Raw genomic sequence first — 16,149 nt, 5'->3', positions numbered from 1 at the left:
TGTTAAATTTTGGGAACATATCTGGCTGGGAGACTCTCCTTTATAGGACCAATTTCCCTATCTCTTTGCCCTCTCAAACTTTAAAAATGAGCCAATTTCTAAGTTCCTTGTCCAATCTCCACCTTCACTCAATGGGGTTAATTGGGACTTGGGTTTCCAGAGGGATATTCAAGACTCGGAATCTCAGTGTCTTCTTATCCTCTTATAGTTATTGGACGGAGTTTTCATTGAACCTTCAAGACCTGATAGCTGAGTTTGGACTTGTATGCCATCGGGGCCCTTCTCATGCGCCTCCTTCTCCGGCAAAAGGGGTGTGGTGCAAAGCTGTTCCAGCTAGGGTTGCTGCCTTTTGTTGGGAAGTGGCTCATGGAGAGATCAATATTCTTGGCCTACTCCAAAGAAAGCAGCCAAATTGGTGGTTATCCCCTTATTGGTGTGTATTGTGTAAGGCCAATGGTAAGAGTTGCCTCCACCTTTTTATCTCTTGTTCCTTCATTACTTCTATTTGGAATTGGTGCTTTTCTCTTTTTGGGTGCAGGTGGAATCCTCTGGCAGATGTTCAAAGCCTATTTGACACAACTACCTTTAGATGGCCAACAAAGAGAGGGAGGTTAATATGGGACTGCATTAGATTGCTGTTCTTTAGACTGTTTGGGAAGAAAGATCCTCCAGCAGATGTTCAAAGCCTATTTGACACAACTACCTTTGGATGGCCAACAAAGAGAGGGAGGTCAATGTGGAAATGCATTAGAGCTGCTGTTCTTTAGACTGTTTGGGAAGAAAGAAATGCAAGAATCTTCACAGATAAAGAAATGAACAAAAGTGATATCTTTGAAACAATCAAGGCTAAAGTGGTGCATTGGCTGAAATCCTTGACAGCCTTCTCTCATGTGTCAACAAATGATCTAATGAGAAGTTGGAAGGAAGTAGCAGATTCTACAGCCCATAAGACAATTATCAATCACACTTGGTCACCTCAAAACAGAGGTTTTATCAAGCTTAACTTTGATGGTAGCAGCTTGGGGAATCCTGGACCTTCAAGAATTGGAGGTATTTTTAGAGATGAGGAGGGCAACTTCATTGCTATGTTCTCGGGGCCAGTTGGAGAAGGAAACTCCCTGAGAGCAGAAGTGTTAGCAGTAGTGGAAGACAAAGCAAATGAACATTCAAAAGCTATTTGTGGAAGGAGACTCCAAACTGGTGATTAGCTGGTTACAAGATGGGGGCTCAGAACTGTGGCTTTTCAACAATGAAAGGAAGAAGATCAGGTGGCTAACCAGAGATATGGAAATAGTGGTTGGGTGGGTTAAGAGATCTGCAAATTCTGTAGCGGATGCCTTAGCTAAATAAGGGGTGGAGAGATTCATTTTTCTGGGCACAACTGTAAGGGATCTGATTGTAGGGGGAGAGTAGGAGGTTTTATCTCTCACAGTCTGACTGTATTTAATGTATTGTACCTTCCTTCATATTAATTAATAAAAGGTTGAGTTATTGATTAAAAAAAAAGAATGTTTCAGGGATGGAGGAATGTGGAGGTGGAAGGTGACTGTCAAACAGTGGTGGGCTGGATGAATTCTCAGACTCAGTCTTCTTGGCAATTCAGACCTTTGGTGAGATTGGCCCACTCTTTAGGTTCCAATTTGAACTCATTCGATTGGGTTCCTAGGAGTGCTAATAGAGTAGCAGATTCTTTGGCAATAGCAAGGGTGTGGAGATCTTTGGATTGGGGTTGTCCTGGACCAGGCTGTAACCAGTACTTTTTTTTTTCTTTTGTTTCTTGTGGTTTTGGTTTTTGCTCTTGAGATTGTATTGTTCTTTGATTAGCTGCGTTGTTCTACTGCATCTGACCTTTGTTCCTATTTAATGAAACGAATTCAGTTATTTATCAAATAAAAAAAATACAGAATACCCTTACCAGGACAGCCCCTAGCAAGGATCTTCTCCACTACAACAGTAATGGCTTACGAGACATTTGGAAAAGTCATATAAAGATAGAGAAGACTCCCTACAAATCTCTTATATGTGGCATAGTCCTCAAGGAGCTCCCCCTCAATAGCACAAATCTTGTGTTTAGAATCAAAAGGTTCATCTGCTGGCTTAACTCCTGACTTCCTTACTTTCTTAAGTAGACATAGACCTAGCTATCTCAATTTCAAGAGAATGCTACAGCTCCCCAAATGCTTGATATCAAATTATAAGGCTAAGAATTTCTTAAGTTGAGCAATTCCATCTATATCACTATCAGTCACCTCAATATCATCAATATATACAATAAGAACAGTAATCAGCTCTCCATTCTTCTTCATGAACAGAGTATGATCTGACTGAGATTGCTCAAAGCCGACCCTTTGTGAGGGCTTCTTAAACCTGTCAAACCATGCACGAGGCAACTGTTTCAAGCCATGCAACGTGTTTCTGAGTCTGTAAACCTACCATCTTGTTTCTCATGGTAGAATCTTGGTGGTAACATCATATACACGTCCTCATTCAGATCACCATTCATAAATGCATTTTTGACATCGAAACTGCCATAGTGGCCAATCAAAATGTGCAGCTAATGATAGTAGAACATGTACAGAAGGCATTTTTCACATCCCCTAAGAATGAAGGTTCTGGTGACACTCCTGTTCCTGTGTCCTCAGAACACTCTTGATGCAGATGCTCTAATACCAAGTTGCTGATTATAGTAGTTTCATGGGTCTCAATACAAGACCCACACCATATATTTTAGTCTAATAAAGATGAGATTACAATGCTATCCCTCATAAGATGTAAATAGGAAAAGAAAGAAACCAGAAAAATAGAAAACCCAGCAACCTAAAGAAGTCCTTCCATTTTTTCGTCCTAAATAGTCCAAGTGCAGCTTCTCTAGCACATCTCCACATTGCTCTCCCTCTTTTCTTTGGATGAGCAAATATAGTAGTCTCAAATATGCTTTCCACATCAGCAGAGATAAGCCACCTGCAAACAAGCAATGAGAAGATCCTTTCCCAAATCCTAGTAGCAAAGAAAAGGAGATTAATCAATTCACCACTTGCCATTCTCAAATATGCTTTCCACATCAGCAGAGATAAGCCACCTGCAACCAAGCAATGAGAAGATCCTTTCCCAAATCCTAGTAGCAAAGAAAAGGAGATTAATCAATTCCCCACTTGCCAAGTAAAGAGAAGGCAAACATGTGGGGAAAGTTACCAGTTTGGTCTTTTTCTTTGCAGTAACTCTCTCTCTCTCTAATTTCTCTTCTCTCTGTTGCAATGAGAAGATCCTTTCCCAAATCCTAGTAGCAAAGAAAAGGAGATTAATCAATTCCCCACTTGCCAAGTAAAGAGAAGGCAAACATGTGGGGAAAGTTACCAGTTTGGTCTTTTTCTTTGCAATAACTCTCTCTCTCTCTCTCTAATTTCTCTTCTCTCTGTAGATCTTATCTGAAGCAACAATTGCAATACTTGTTCTAGATTTATTTCTGTTCATTTGCTCTTAATCATCTAAGCAAATACTCTATTTTTCCTTTTCATGTTTCATTGTTTTCTTTGAAACCCTGGTAGAAAGAACTATCCTAAAGAATTTGCTCCTCTAGGAACTATAAAGTACCACAATGAAAACCAAATTTCCTCTATCCATCCCTTTCTAGAATCTCTACCCTTAACTCTGTTTCATCTATTTGTGGAAATTCTCTCACTACCTATAGTTTTCTCATTGTTGTACTTTTTTTTTATCAGTTCTCATCCTTTTACTTTCTTTAGATTGTTAGAATTTTGCAGGTCAAACCATGCATGAGGCAACTTTCACCATTCACTTTCTGGAAGCCATTCCAATCATAAACGCTTTTGTAGGCCTCTTTTTTTTATCAATCTTTTGTATGCCTCTTCCCAACTCCTTAACCCCAACCCTGGCATCAAGTAGTGAAAAACTGAAAATCATCAAATCTAGTTTGAATTTATGCACTTTTTGCGACAATCCAGCAAATAAATGACCACCAGATATTTCTTATTAATAGGACCCGTTCAACCTACATCACAAATAGCTTGGCTACGGGAGGACTGGAGTAGTGATCAGTATTGGGATTTCGCCTTACTGCAGTGGATTTTGTTGCATTTAATCAGTCAGTAATTTTTTAGTTAATCTTGGCTTTTATGTAGCCTTTGTAATCTTGTCCTCTTGGGTCTGCCTTCCATCCTTGAAAAAGTTTATTTGATCATGGTTTATTGTGTCATTGGGCACATGGGGGTTGTAATTTGGTATTGGGCCCCATATGCACTCTGTTGGGCGGGCACTATGGTAATGTGTTACTCAATTACCCAGATCCTTGTTTTACTCCTTCAAGGTTTAAAACTAGCCTATGCTTCGGGATGGAGTGTGGTACTACTTGCTCATTGAAGGAGATTGTCAAATGGTATTAGCAGTGTTTTATGGACACCTTAGTTTATCCATAGATTCACGAGTTGACATGTGTCTACGAGTCAACTCATGACAGACTCGGCAGATCCTGTGTCAAACTCTGCATCTATACGAATCTTATGGATTTACAATTACACCCTCCTTTTCAAGATTTTTATCAGTATCATGTCAAGATGTTCAAATGTTGAATCTTAGTCTGACTGTATTTTTTCACATACATGGCAGAGAAAGAGGAAGTTAGGCTTTTAGTTTTGCGGATGTGATTGAACAAGAGAGGTAAGAGAAACCAACTTCATGTCTCCCTTTGCTGTTAAGTCTTTGTTGGGAGAGAGAGATAGAGAATGAGAGAAGAGAACAAGATAGAGAATGATAAAAAGAGTTGAAGAGAACAAGAGAGAGAATGACAGAGGGAGGAGAGAGAATGAGAGAGATGCTACCTGTTACTCCTCTATTTTAGTATTTTTTTCCCTGCCAAGTAGTTTGCTCAATTGAAAAGAACTATTTCCCTTTTTCTTTTGGTCTTTCTTTTAGGGGGCATTCCTTTTTTGGATTTTGAGAGGGGGGAAAGTTGGTCAATGGGATTTTGGTTCCCATTGACCAAGAATCCCATGTTCTTTTTTCAGTTTTATGTGGGGACCAGGGATAGTTTATTTATACCTGGGAAAGTGATACCCATCTCCTAGATGGGTAAATAACTTTCCCACATAGAGGGAAAGTTGCCAAACTTGAATGGGACGAAAATGCCCCTTTAATATTGGATTTCTATGGCTAAAATGGTCATTTCCTTATTTACCTGGGAAATAAAATAACATGGGTAAATGCACTTACCCGGGTAAGTGTTTCCCAGGAAAAGCTTACCCAGGTAAATAACTTACCGAAAAAATGAACGGGGCCTTATTAAGAATGCCCTCTAAAGCTGCCATTGTAAATGCTAGGGCTGTACATGGGTCGGTTCAGTTTGGTTTCATATACTTGACCAACCAAACCAACCCTATCGGCTTACCTATTTAATGAACTGAAACAGGCCGAGCAATTTGTAAAACTGTTAAACCAATTTTAAATGTTTTTTCTTGGTTCGGTCAGTTTAATCGGTTAACAAAATGGAAAAATCAATACTCTCATGTCAAAACTTAATAACCATTGGGACCCATGATAATAGCATGCCGATGCATAGGGAGATAGGACAGTTTTCTTAGTCAAACTGTCAAAGTTCATTTATTATAAAAGTTTGGTGGGACCTAGTGGAACGCAATGTCATAATTGACATTGGAAAACCCATACCAATGCTTAGATGGGATTGAGCGGAAAGCTTTGTCAACTTATTATTTATTGTTAAGTGACACTAAGGTCCAACGGGACGCAATGTAATATTGTGAGAATGAACTCATCTGATGATGTCATATCCCACCAATATTCGATGCATTGAAATTTTGGTTTACAACAGTGATGAAAATGACCACTACTCAGCCGGACCAAACATACAGTGATGAAAATGACCAAAATACACTTGCTGCCCAAAATTATATAGAATACATAAAAATTTATAAAATGCTACATTTGACCATTTGGCTTCTCCACCATAAAAAAAAAAATACATAAAAATTATAAAACCACTCATTGTTGGAACTTATCGAAATTAACATTCATATATGGATTCTGTTTTAATATTCCAGAGCCATGGAATGTGTAATGAACTGATGCTTCAGTGTGGGGCATTTTTTTGGAAGTTTTAGTTTGTAAATAGGGATTTACACTAGTACAACAAAACATTCAGTATTTTATGACAAAAATGTGTTGTGTAAATGTTACAGGAGGGCCTACAGCTGAATCACGTGGAATATTAGATCTTAGTGTTCAATATTGGACTAGTCGAGGATGGGCATTTGTTGATGTCAATTATGGAGGAAGCACCGGTTTGTCCTCAGACTTAGTATCTTTTCTTCAAATCGTAGCTTCCAGATTGTTAGGGTAAAATGTTTATATAATCATTGCATTAGCAGAGAATTATTTTAATGTTATATACCCAGGCTCAGGTTGGTTTAACCACCTCCTTGTTTACAATAATTTCACCAGGTTTTTCCTCGCTCATCCATATTTTGTCTTGATTGCAGTTGGATTACATGTTAAATGAACTGTCGTTAGTTTCATTATTATCAGTAGAATATTTCTTCTGCTAAAGGTGAGGTTGTATGTAAATTTGAAGGTTATGGCAGAGAATATAGAGAGCGGCTTTTGGGTCGTTGGGGTATTGTTGATGTTGATGACTGTTGTAGCTGCGCCAGATTTTTGGTAATTATGCTTAACATCCCTCCTCATGACCTTCCAAATTTAGTGGAGAAGTATGCTGACTATGCTTTAAGACATGGTAACAGAAAGAGTTTATTTGATTTATAAGGTGGACAGTGGAAGAGTAGATGGGGAGCGACTTTGTATTACTGGGAGGTCAGCTGGTGGTTACACGACATTAGCTGCTCTTGCTTTCAAAAAAGTGTTCAAGGCTGGTGCTTCCTTATATGGGGTAAGCATCATATCCTTTGAATGAAGTAATTCTTGTTGTGTTCTTCATCATTGAAAATTGTTACATGTTAATAGTAAATTTTAGAGCAACTAATGGAACCTTTTATTATACTTCCCGGTAGTCTTGTAATAATTTGCTGCAATTAGGAACTTATTGTTGTTTTCAATTATTGCATGAGAATGTGGGTTCGAGTCTGAGAGCAGCAACTTTGTATAGAGAGGGGGAAAAAAAAACCCAAAGGCTAGGACTGTATCCAGTCTACCCCTCCCAAGACCCCACAGCTGGGACCAACATTGGGTAATGGCCTTTTAAAGACAAACACAGTAGAGTTCTACATGGGCTGATTTTTTCAGGTATAGAGGGTGATAAACAGTATAGCTGTTGATTGGTCAAAGCTCTTCCCTTTTGTCTATAATATATTAATTTTTTTGGGCTGCTTTATACTTAAAAATGCTGCCAAACCATTACCAGGCATCTCGATTAAATTTAAAGACTGATTTGAAACACTTCTAACATGAAGCTCTAATTACTCGGATCCTTCACTTATCTTTTAGTTATTTCCTTGTTTTAATTTTACTATGAATTTGAAATTCATCTGCTTCCCCTGGTAAACAATTATATTTATCTGTTGATGAACATTTATATTTATCTGTTGACTGAAATAGAATATTGACAAAATATTATCTTTTGGTGGGTCAACAAACAGGTGGCTGACTTGACCTCTCTGAAAGCAGAAACACATAAATTTGAGTTCCACTATATCAATAATCTTGTTGGTATACAGTTTATTTCAACTTGCAAGGCACATTCAGTTTAATACAACTCAATACTAATTTGTATATTCATTTAATTATCTTATGAGTGTAACATCCATTCTCTCCATTGATTGAAGGGAGTGAAGGTGCTTTCATTGAGAGATCTCCTATCAACTTTGTAGATAATTTTGCTTGCCCCGTTATTTTGTTTCAAGGTCTGGATGACAAGGTATACAGTTCGATCCTTGCTATTCTGATTATACTTGTTGTTTGGCACAATATCTAGGAAAGAGAGCTTCCTTGAAAATTATGTTGTGAAGAGTTCATTGATAAATCTTTTCTATCAAATCATAAACTTCAGTTCAGCAAAGTGCCCCAAATATGGAAGTATGAGTATCATACTAACATTGTGATTTATGGAATGATGTGGTATTTTCAAGATATCAAGGGGTTGAATTGTTTTTTGAATAATCTGAATGTATCAGTCCATCAGAAGTGAAAAGAGAAAAGATGCCCTTATTTGTAACAACATGTTTTCAAGAAATTGCTTTTGCTTTTCAAGAATTAGTACACAGCATCACTTTTGTCTTTTCAAGAATATGTTTTCACTATTATTTAGTGGTATACTCAACTTATAAAAAAAGGGATATGTGAAAATCACCTCAACATATCAAATTCAATAGACACCTTTAACCATGGTTTTGAAGGGTGAGAATTGGGTTGTCAATTGTTTATCTGCATAACTTTAAGTCATTGCATGCTCCAATGTTGGTAAGGGCGAAATGCATGTATTTGTTCCCTTGTGAATCTGACCACATCAATCCCATATAGTTGGGATCTTGGTATCTGCCCTTAATTTTTTTTCTCATAAAGTTTAATATATAAATAATGTCTCAGAAACTAGTTACTGTGTCACTGATAAATCTTATTGTAAGAGATTAAGTGGTAACTTGGCAATCCTGCCCATTAAGAAGTTGGTGGAATGCATGCCTATGGGTCATTTTTACTTGTGGGGATGCTTTATTGGGATGGTGGATTTAGTGGGAAGATACTTTACGTAAACAAGGCACTTGGACACAGGCCATTGGTGAACAATGGTCAGGGGGGCATTTGATGTTGTGTACCCATGAATTTTTAGCTTCTAGGTAAGCATAGTTATACACTATGGTAAGATCATAAGAATAGATTTATGGGTAAAAACTGTTGGGTTTTTTAAAGATCAATTGGATGTTGGTGTGACTTCAAAATGTTAGGCAGTTTGGGGTTAGTTTAGTATATTAAACATTTCTTAAAGGGACAATGATCAGTCAGAAGACTTTGCAGGGCAGTATAGGCGTTTTTTAGATTGTTATTTAAATTTCAAATAAAACATATGTACTTTAAAGTTGAAGTCAAAATAAGAGGAATTTGACTTTTAAGAGCAATTTCTCTGGTCAAGTATAGGTCATTTGGTTTGCCAATCTCAGGCTGATTAGCATGAGAAGGCCAGTTCAAGTCTGGGTCCAGCAGTAGATAATGGGCCTTCCTGGTTTGTCAAGTCTATAATCCAGAGTTTGTTGCGTCATCTTTGAAATTGAAGGTTCCATCTTACCTCAAGGTGAAAACTGAAAGCTTCCCTTTCCATATGGAAATATCTTATCTGTAACATAATCTGACGATCCTTTTACTTATACATGTAATTGGGTGTTTGAGTGTAAGATCTAACTGTGCAGCAAATAAATAAATAAATAAATAAAAGTATAAGATCTAACTGTTTCAACTTATTTATGTTTTGCAGGTTGTGCCTCCAGATCAAGCACGCAAAATCTATATGGCCTTGAAGGAAAAAGGGGTACCTGTTGTTCTTGTTGAATATGAAGGAGAGCAACATGGCTTTCGCAAGGTATACACCATTCCACAACCTTGTTTTCAAATTTTATTTGTCTATGATGATGAAAGTAACTTTCAATCAAATTGTTGGACATAGGTGGAAAACATAAAGTTCACCCTGGAGCAACAAATGGTGTTCTTTGCTCGTTTGGTGGGACATTTCAAGGTCGCTGATGAGATATCTCCTATCAAAATTGATAACTTTGACTAAGCATTGGTATGTTGGTGACACTAGCACTCTAGCAGCATGAAGAGGGTAAGTTTTTAGGTTAGACCATATTCCAAAAATCTTTATCTAAAATAATGTGTATTCTTCTTTATGGTCTTTTTGGTCTTGTCACCTTATTTTAGATTTTCATGAGAATTAATCTTCATAATGTACAATACTTGACCCTGCACAATAAGGTGCCGCCAAAGGGCATCCAGTCTGTACAACTTACTGAGATTATAATCTTGGATACAAGAAGTATACTGTTATTATAAAAAGAATTGTAAGGAACATCCTAGAAGCAATTCTGGGCTGCCACCCAAGAGTAGCTTCTGCCCCATAAGTTATTCACAACTCTGTCTAAGCTGAACTTGTTCTCAAAAAGTCTTGTGTGTCTTTCTGACCATATAGTCCACACCACTGCGAAAAACTCCCCACATAAATTCTCCCCTTCCACTCAGTCCCTTCAATTGCCATTTCCATAATAGATCTTCCAATGTTGCCTGGAAGCAGCTTTATACTCGGAATATGCTCAATATTTGTACCCACATCCTCTTTGCAAAATTGCAATGCACAAATACGGGCATCCTTGTAAAGTGGATGTCACCTCTATTTGACATCCTCTTTGTACCCACATCCTCTTTGCAAAATTGCAATGAACAAATACGGGCATCCTTGTAAAGTGGATGTCACCTCTATTTGACATCCTCTTTGTACCCACATCCTCTTTGCAATGTCACCTCCCCACACATTATACACGAACTGCTACTCTTGAACTATCAGATGTGTATTAAACCAATTAAAATTTCACCACTATTTGACAAAAATCAAGAAAAACTAAACGAGTTTTTCTTGAGGAAAGGAGAGTGGTGCCACATACGGGCATCCTTGTAAAGTGGATTTGGCTTTAACTACCTAAAAGGGGAATTAAGTAATTATAATGTTTTAAGAGAAACCTTGAGTCTTTTAGAATAACTGTTTTTCTTAGGCAATAAAAAAGGCTTCAAATATGAGAGTCCCGAATCTCTATGATAGACCTACATGAATATGCTTACCTAGTTGAACATCTTTACTTCATCAAAGTTTCTATGGTGCTCATGATCTCAGTGAAGCCATTTGGAGATGGGCATATTTATGGTTTTAAGTATTGATACATATTGGCTGATGTGGTCTCTCTCTCTGCAATGCCATGATGAGCCTCCAGTTCCATAGGTTTGATCAGACCCCTTTTTTGGAGGGATGCCATTGGGTCATTGGTGATTGTGGTCCTTAAAGCAAAATAAAAATAGAAATTTGGTTTGCAGGAATAGGGGTTTGGAATCGGAATTGGAATGGGTCATTCCGATTTTAACTGATTGATTGGGTGGAATTGGAATCACATTCCCATTCTTGCTGGAATGGCATTCCCCATTTGAGGGAATGACCATTCCATTCCCTCCCCCTCCCCTGGGAATGCAATTCCATTCCAGCTTATTATATTTCCAATTCCACTCCTTTCTGAACCAATGAGATTATGGGAATAGACTATTCCAATTCTGATTCTAGGGATTTTGGTTCCGATTCTAACTATATGACATTAAAATTATATGAAGAAAGCATCAATACACAAACCAATTCTTTTTATTTTTTTTCTGAAGCAGGTTCTGCAATTTTTCTTGTGATTAAAGCAAGGGTTCCTTCAGAGTTCTTACGGGCAGGATTCAGTCCACCCCTAGTCTGCTAGTAGCTCCATCTAGGGGTGGACTTTATGGTAAAAACCCCTACTTTTAAAGTTAATGCAATTCTTTGCTAAGGATTAAATTGCTTCACTTCATTGGATTCAATTTACAACGTTAATAAATATTTTGTTGTCATTATTATCACATCCAATGTAAGGTTGCAACTTGGGCCAAGTTGGCCCGAACCCAACTCGAAAAGGTTGGGTCGGGTCGGGTAAGGGTTAGGGTTGAAATTCATGTATGTTGTTTGCCGCCCAAGAAAGATCTATCGTAAGTCATAACTCATAATAAACTATAGTCATTTTTAACATTTGTTTCTCTGAATTTTGTACTAAAAGAACAAAAAAATAACGTTAACAAACAAATCTAATAAAACATAGGATTAATATATGTAGTGAAAGTTGAGTTAAGGTCTAAAACCGAGAATTCTGAGGTTTTAAAGGATAAGAAGAAGGTTGGGTTGGGTTAGGGTTAGGGTTGGCCTCAACCCGACTTAATCCGGCCTGACTTGCGGCCCTAATCCAATGTGTTCGGTATTCAGTTGTATTAATTATTTTGTAACACGTTTTCCAATTTATCCAAGTATTGGATGTTTAATTCGTCGTTGCCATACGGACAATCCAAAGCCTACAAAGAACCAAGAGATACGGAATTAGGAATTGCGTGAGAACTTGGAATTCATGAAGGGGGTTGCGTAAAAGTACCAAACCTGCATTAAGACATCCTTCTGTCTGAAACTTCAAAACAACCAAAATGACTCATAGCCAATTTCTAACTGGATTTTGATTTGGGGCCATTGAGACGTGAGAGCTGCGAGTTTGGCGTCTACAGGTGTCAGGCGCTCCACATGCACATGCACATCTCTGTATGCATGGGAAACATCTCTCTCATAATTGTCATTGGGAAGCGTTTCAACGAGAGAGAGAGAAAGGTTCCCAATACATGAGAGAGAGAGAGTTAAGTCGGTAGGTAATAACCATAGAACTTGGAATGATCCCAAAGAGATCACATCACCCCACAGTACATCCCCGCCGTTTGGGAACATCTCCCGATCCCAATACACAGGCGGGGATGTGCTGTGGGGCGGCCCCTTGTGGGTGGAGATGTGAACTCCCAATTAAATGCCGATCCATAATCACAAGGGTGATGTCAGGATGGCCCCAGGTTGGGATCTGCTCCCAACAGCCATTGTAATTGTACATTGGGAAGATTTTGCCATGAAGGCTATAATGGCTTCACGATGTTCCCATGTATGGCTGCAATGGCTGTTGGGACCAGATTCGGACTCCATGTCATAGTACATGCAAATCTATGTTCGGTAGTTCTCCCTTAGCTCCTTTAGGCTGCGGTTGGAATCAATATAAAACCTCATTGGTGTAAAAGTATATCGATGATGTTTTACATATAACTGTAAAAAAAGTGATCATTAACTTCGAAAAGCATGGAGTTTTCATAGATTTTATCGATGTAGTATTTAAATTGGTAATCAATTCAAAACTTTACTTTTGATGGGTTTTACATTGATTTCTGATGTTAAACTTCACTCCATCCAAACGCAACCTTGGTGCGTATTTGGTGAGAGGAATTGTTTTATAGAAATCACTTTCTCACGAATCAGTGTTTTTAGGTTTTTGAATAAACATTAATTGCTTCCAAAAATATGACTGGTAGAAATAGGTGATGGGATTTCTTGCACCCAAATCCAATAGCACGTTGGGAGTATCTTCCCATATGTTTTACATTCATGTACAAAAGATATTCTTATTATATGTTTGGCATCGACAGATACAGCACCGTTTCTCATGTGTGGGTTGGAAGTACCGTTTTCTGAGAAAACGGTGTCTTTTTTTTTGTTTGGAATTGTTGCTCTCAGGTAGGACGTTTCCTGGTGTAATAGCAACGTTTTCTATTTGGTACCAATGCTCTAGGAAACGTTTTCAGCACTGGTACCCATTATCCAGTGCCACATCACTGCCACCTTATATTCTTGTTGGCAGCAACGAGTTGCAGCTCCAGAAAATACTAAATTCGACGTTGCTCCAAACCATGCTTTCCTGATTTCTAAGGTGTAGCTTGGAGTACTGTTTTTTATGAAAAAAACGTTTCAAACAAATGCCCATTTCCTGAAGCTACAGAAACAATGCCAAATCAGACGCTTAATGTGCGCTGGATGCAGTACCTAAAGTTTTTTTTTTTTTTTTCAAGAGGTCCAGTCTCAATAATATTATTGGTTTGCGCATGGACATGTTGCTGCCATATATCTCTTTTTTGTTTTTTTAATAGCTTGTTACTACCATTATCACAACTCCCTAGATTAAGCTTTGGGCACCACGCTATCACCCCAAATCATGGAAAGGAGAATTGACTAATTCTTCTCTGCTGATTTTTTTTATTGGTCTTACTAATGGGAATGTGATTTAGGGAATCAAATGAAGTAGAAAATTTAAAAACTACAATTAACAAATGGGTTCCTCCAATCAAGCATCCCCTTGCCGGCAGGATGTAGCTGTCTATGGATGATATTGGGCCCCCAACTCATTCACAAGAAATATGGGACCCATAAGTACAGAACTAACGTGATATATGGTTTGTCGTTTCTGTCCCAGATGGTGCAGACGCGAATGTTCCAAACATGGGCATCTTGTATGGGCCCAATCCAAATATTGCAATGGATGTCACCAAAAAGGGTTTAATTTGACAGTATAGACTCTACACAGCAACTTTTATTGGTGGTGGTTTGTTTTCAAGTTGTTGAGTTTTCACCTTCAGCTTTCTTTTCGCTTTGCAATGAAGAGATTCTGCCTTCATGGTCTGAAGAAAAACATCTTGATTTAGTTCTCAGATGACGGTTCCGTTTATTTTGGTCAAATTCGGTGTTTTTAGTCAAGCTGCAATCATGAGAGAGATAGAGAGAGAGATGATTATATATTTGCATCCAGTGGAGAAATCCACTAACAATTACAATGATAAAGAAAGGCTGAAAGAAATTTAAAGGTCATATTTTGACTTGGAACGATTTTGGGACTCCTGCTAAATGAAGCAAGATAATTAATAAGTAAAAGAGGAATGTTGTCTCACGTTGAATTTCTTATTGAAAGAATCATACACGGTCTACCTTTTGGTTGGTTCCACTCCCACCAATAGATTTATTGTGGAGCACGAATTTTCATTAGAAGGGAAGCCATATTTTGGATATAGTTGGGTTTCTGTTTGTGACATCAACTTATGACTCTCACCGCAAATTCTTTCTTTCTTGTTATTCCACTACGGCCGCAGCTTCAACAAATAGCAGTCCAAGAGGGAGAAAGTGAGTTGGTTGGAGGTAGGACCCGGTTGAGATTTGAGATTTGATTCACATCTCCACTTGCTCATCCATAAAACTGTCAGTCGTGTGGAGGGTCAACTAGGTTTTTTATTTTTATCAAAATGGTAGATTATTAGATGTTGTGGTTGGTCTTGCAGGGTTACATTGGTAGATCCAAACTTGACCATGATTGAAAAAAGAAAGACAAACTGCTTCAAATGGGTGATGGCTCAGGAGAGAGAGATTACACGAATAATCCTGTAGATGACAATAATTGAAGGCTAAGAAAGATGAGTAATAAACCAGGGAATCTTTACCTCTTAACAGATCAGGTCCAGTTTACATATGGTGGGATTCACTGCTCTGAGCCATCAGTTGATTTTCCAAATTCGTCAATGGAGACCCAATCTGCAAATTACAATAGAGGCTTGTTTAGATGGGTTTTGGTAAAATCGTAGATACAAGTTATCCATCTAAATCTAACAGGTGATAATAGGGTGTCCAACCTAGTGGACAAAAAGTTCAGTACTTAGTAATGGAATTGTGGTTCTTAAATCATCTTTAATGGGCATCCAATGCAAAAGTCAATTAAGGTGTGGACCTCAACATCATCCTGTCATTGTCTCCATCAGGCTGCATCAATTTCACATAGATTGTAAGGAGATCAGTTTTAGATTTGATCCTCAAATTTGATTATGAAACCTCTACATCTAATTATCATTGTCAGGTTTTGGATGGGATTCGGATTTAACCCACAACTATCTTATTACGTTTAAAATGACTTACATTATATATATATATATATAATATTAAATTTATATAATTATACAGAATATTTATATATAATTACATTACATATATATGATAAATAACAAAATATAATCGGACTTGAATTTTAATAAGATTGGATGAGGTTAAATCTTCATCCAATCCAATATAATTTATTAATCGAATGCAAGTTAATCTCATCCCTGTCATCCCTATCAATCAATCTAGTTATAGGCATTTGGACTCCTGCATTATTCACCATTACAAAGCTAATTTGGGGTGTGTTTATTTATTTATTTGGTCATATAAGTGGCAGACAAATGGTTAGAATTTTATTTTTTAAAACATAATTTTTTATGTTTGAGTCTTTTATAGTCAGATTTTGTGGATACAATTGATTTAATTATTCCCCTTTTTTATTGCATTTCGATTGCAGTACTTTAATTTAATCTAACCATTAAAATATTAAAAATTAAATTAATAATTAAAGAATTTTGAAAAAATTATTGACCCACTAACTGTATTTTAATATTATTTAACTTATTTTATTTTATTTTAATTCTCCTTAGGATACGAGTTCGTTTGAACTATGCTTAGCCTATCTTTCAATT

General features: G+C 37.5%; 1 protein-coding gene across 2 annotated transcripts in view; it reads left to right on the top strand.

Annotated features, from left to right (window-relative positions):
• Nucleotides 1-11,854, top strand: part of LOC104605524 (alpha/beta-Hydrolases superfamily protein) — a 41,215-nt gene extending 29,361 nt beyond the window's left edge. Inside the window, exons 12-19 of one of the 2 annotated variants that reach the window (XM_010270337.3) lie at nucleotides 6,210-6,311; nucleotides 6,602-6,687; nucleotides 6,794-6,916; nucleotides 7,623-7,692; nucleotides 7,809-7,900; nucleotides 9,449-9,553; nucleotides 9,638-9,796; nucleotides 11,389-11,854. In XM_010270337.3, the coding sequence (XP_010268639.1) occupies nucleotides 6,210-6,311; nucleotides 6,602-6,687; nucleotides 6,794-6,916; nucleotides 7,623-7,692; nucleotides 7,809-7,900; nucleotides 9,449-9,553; nucleotides 9,638-9,751 (692 nt within the window). In that variant the 3' untranslated portion in view covers nucleotides 9,752-9,796; nucleotides 11,389-11,854. Of the gene's footprint in view, nucleotides 1-6,209; nucleotides 6,312-6,601; nucleotides 6,688-6,793; nucleotides 6,917-7,622; nucleotides 7,693-7,808; nucleotides 7,901-9,448; nucleotides 9,554-9,637; nucleotides 10,027-11,388 lie in introns of those variants that run through there. The other variant, XM_010270328.3, reaches the window with a different exon arrangement.
• Nucleotides 11,855-16,149: the final 4,295 nt, after the last annotated feature.

This window comes from Nelumbo nucifera, chromosome 5 (assembly GCF_055504915.1).
Source record: "Nelumbo nucifera cultivar China Antique chromosome 5, China Antique-T2T, whole genome shotgun sequence".
NCBI lineage: Eukaryota > Viridiplantae > Streptophyta > Magnoliopsida > Proteales > Nelumbonaceae > Nelumbo > Nelumbo nucifera.
Note: the sequence above shows the minus strand (reverse complement) of the source record. Positions and strands in the feature narration are given on the sequence as shown.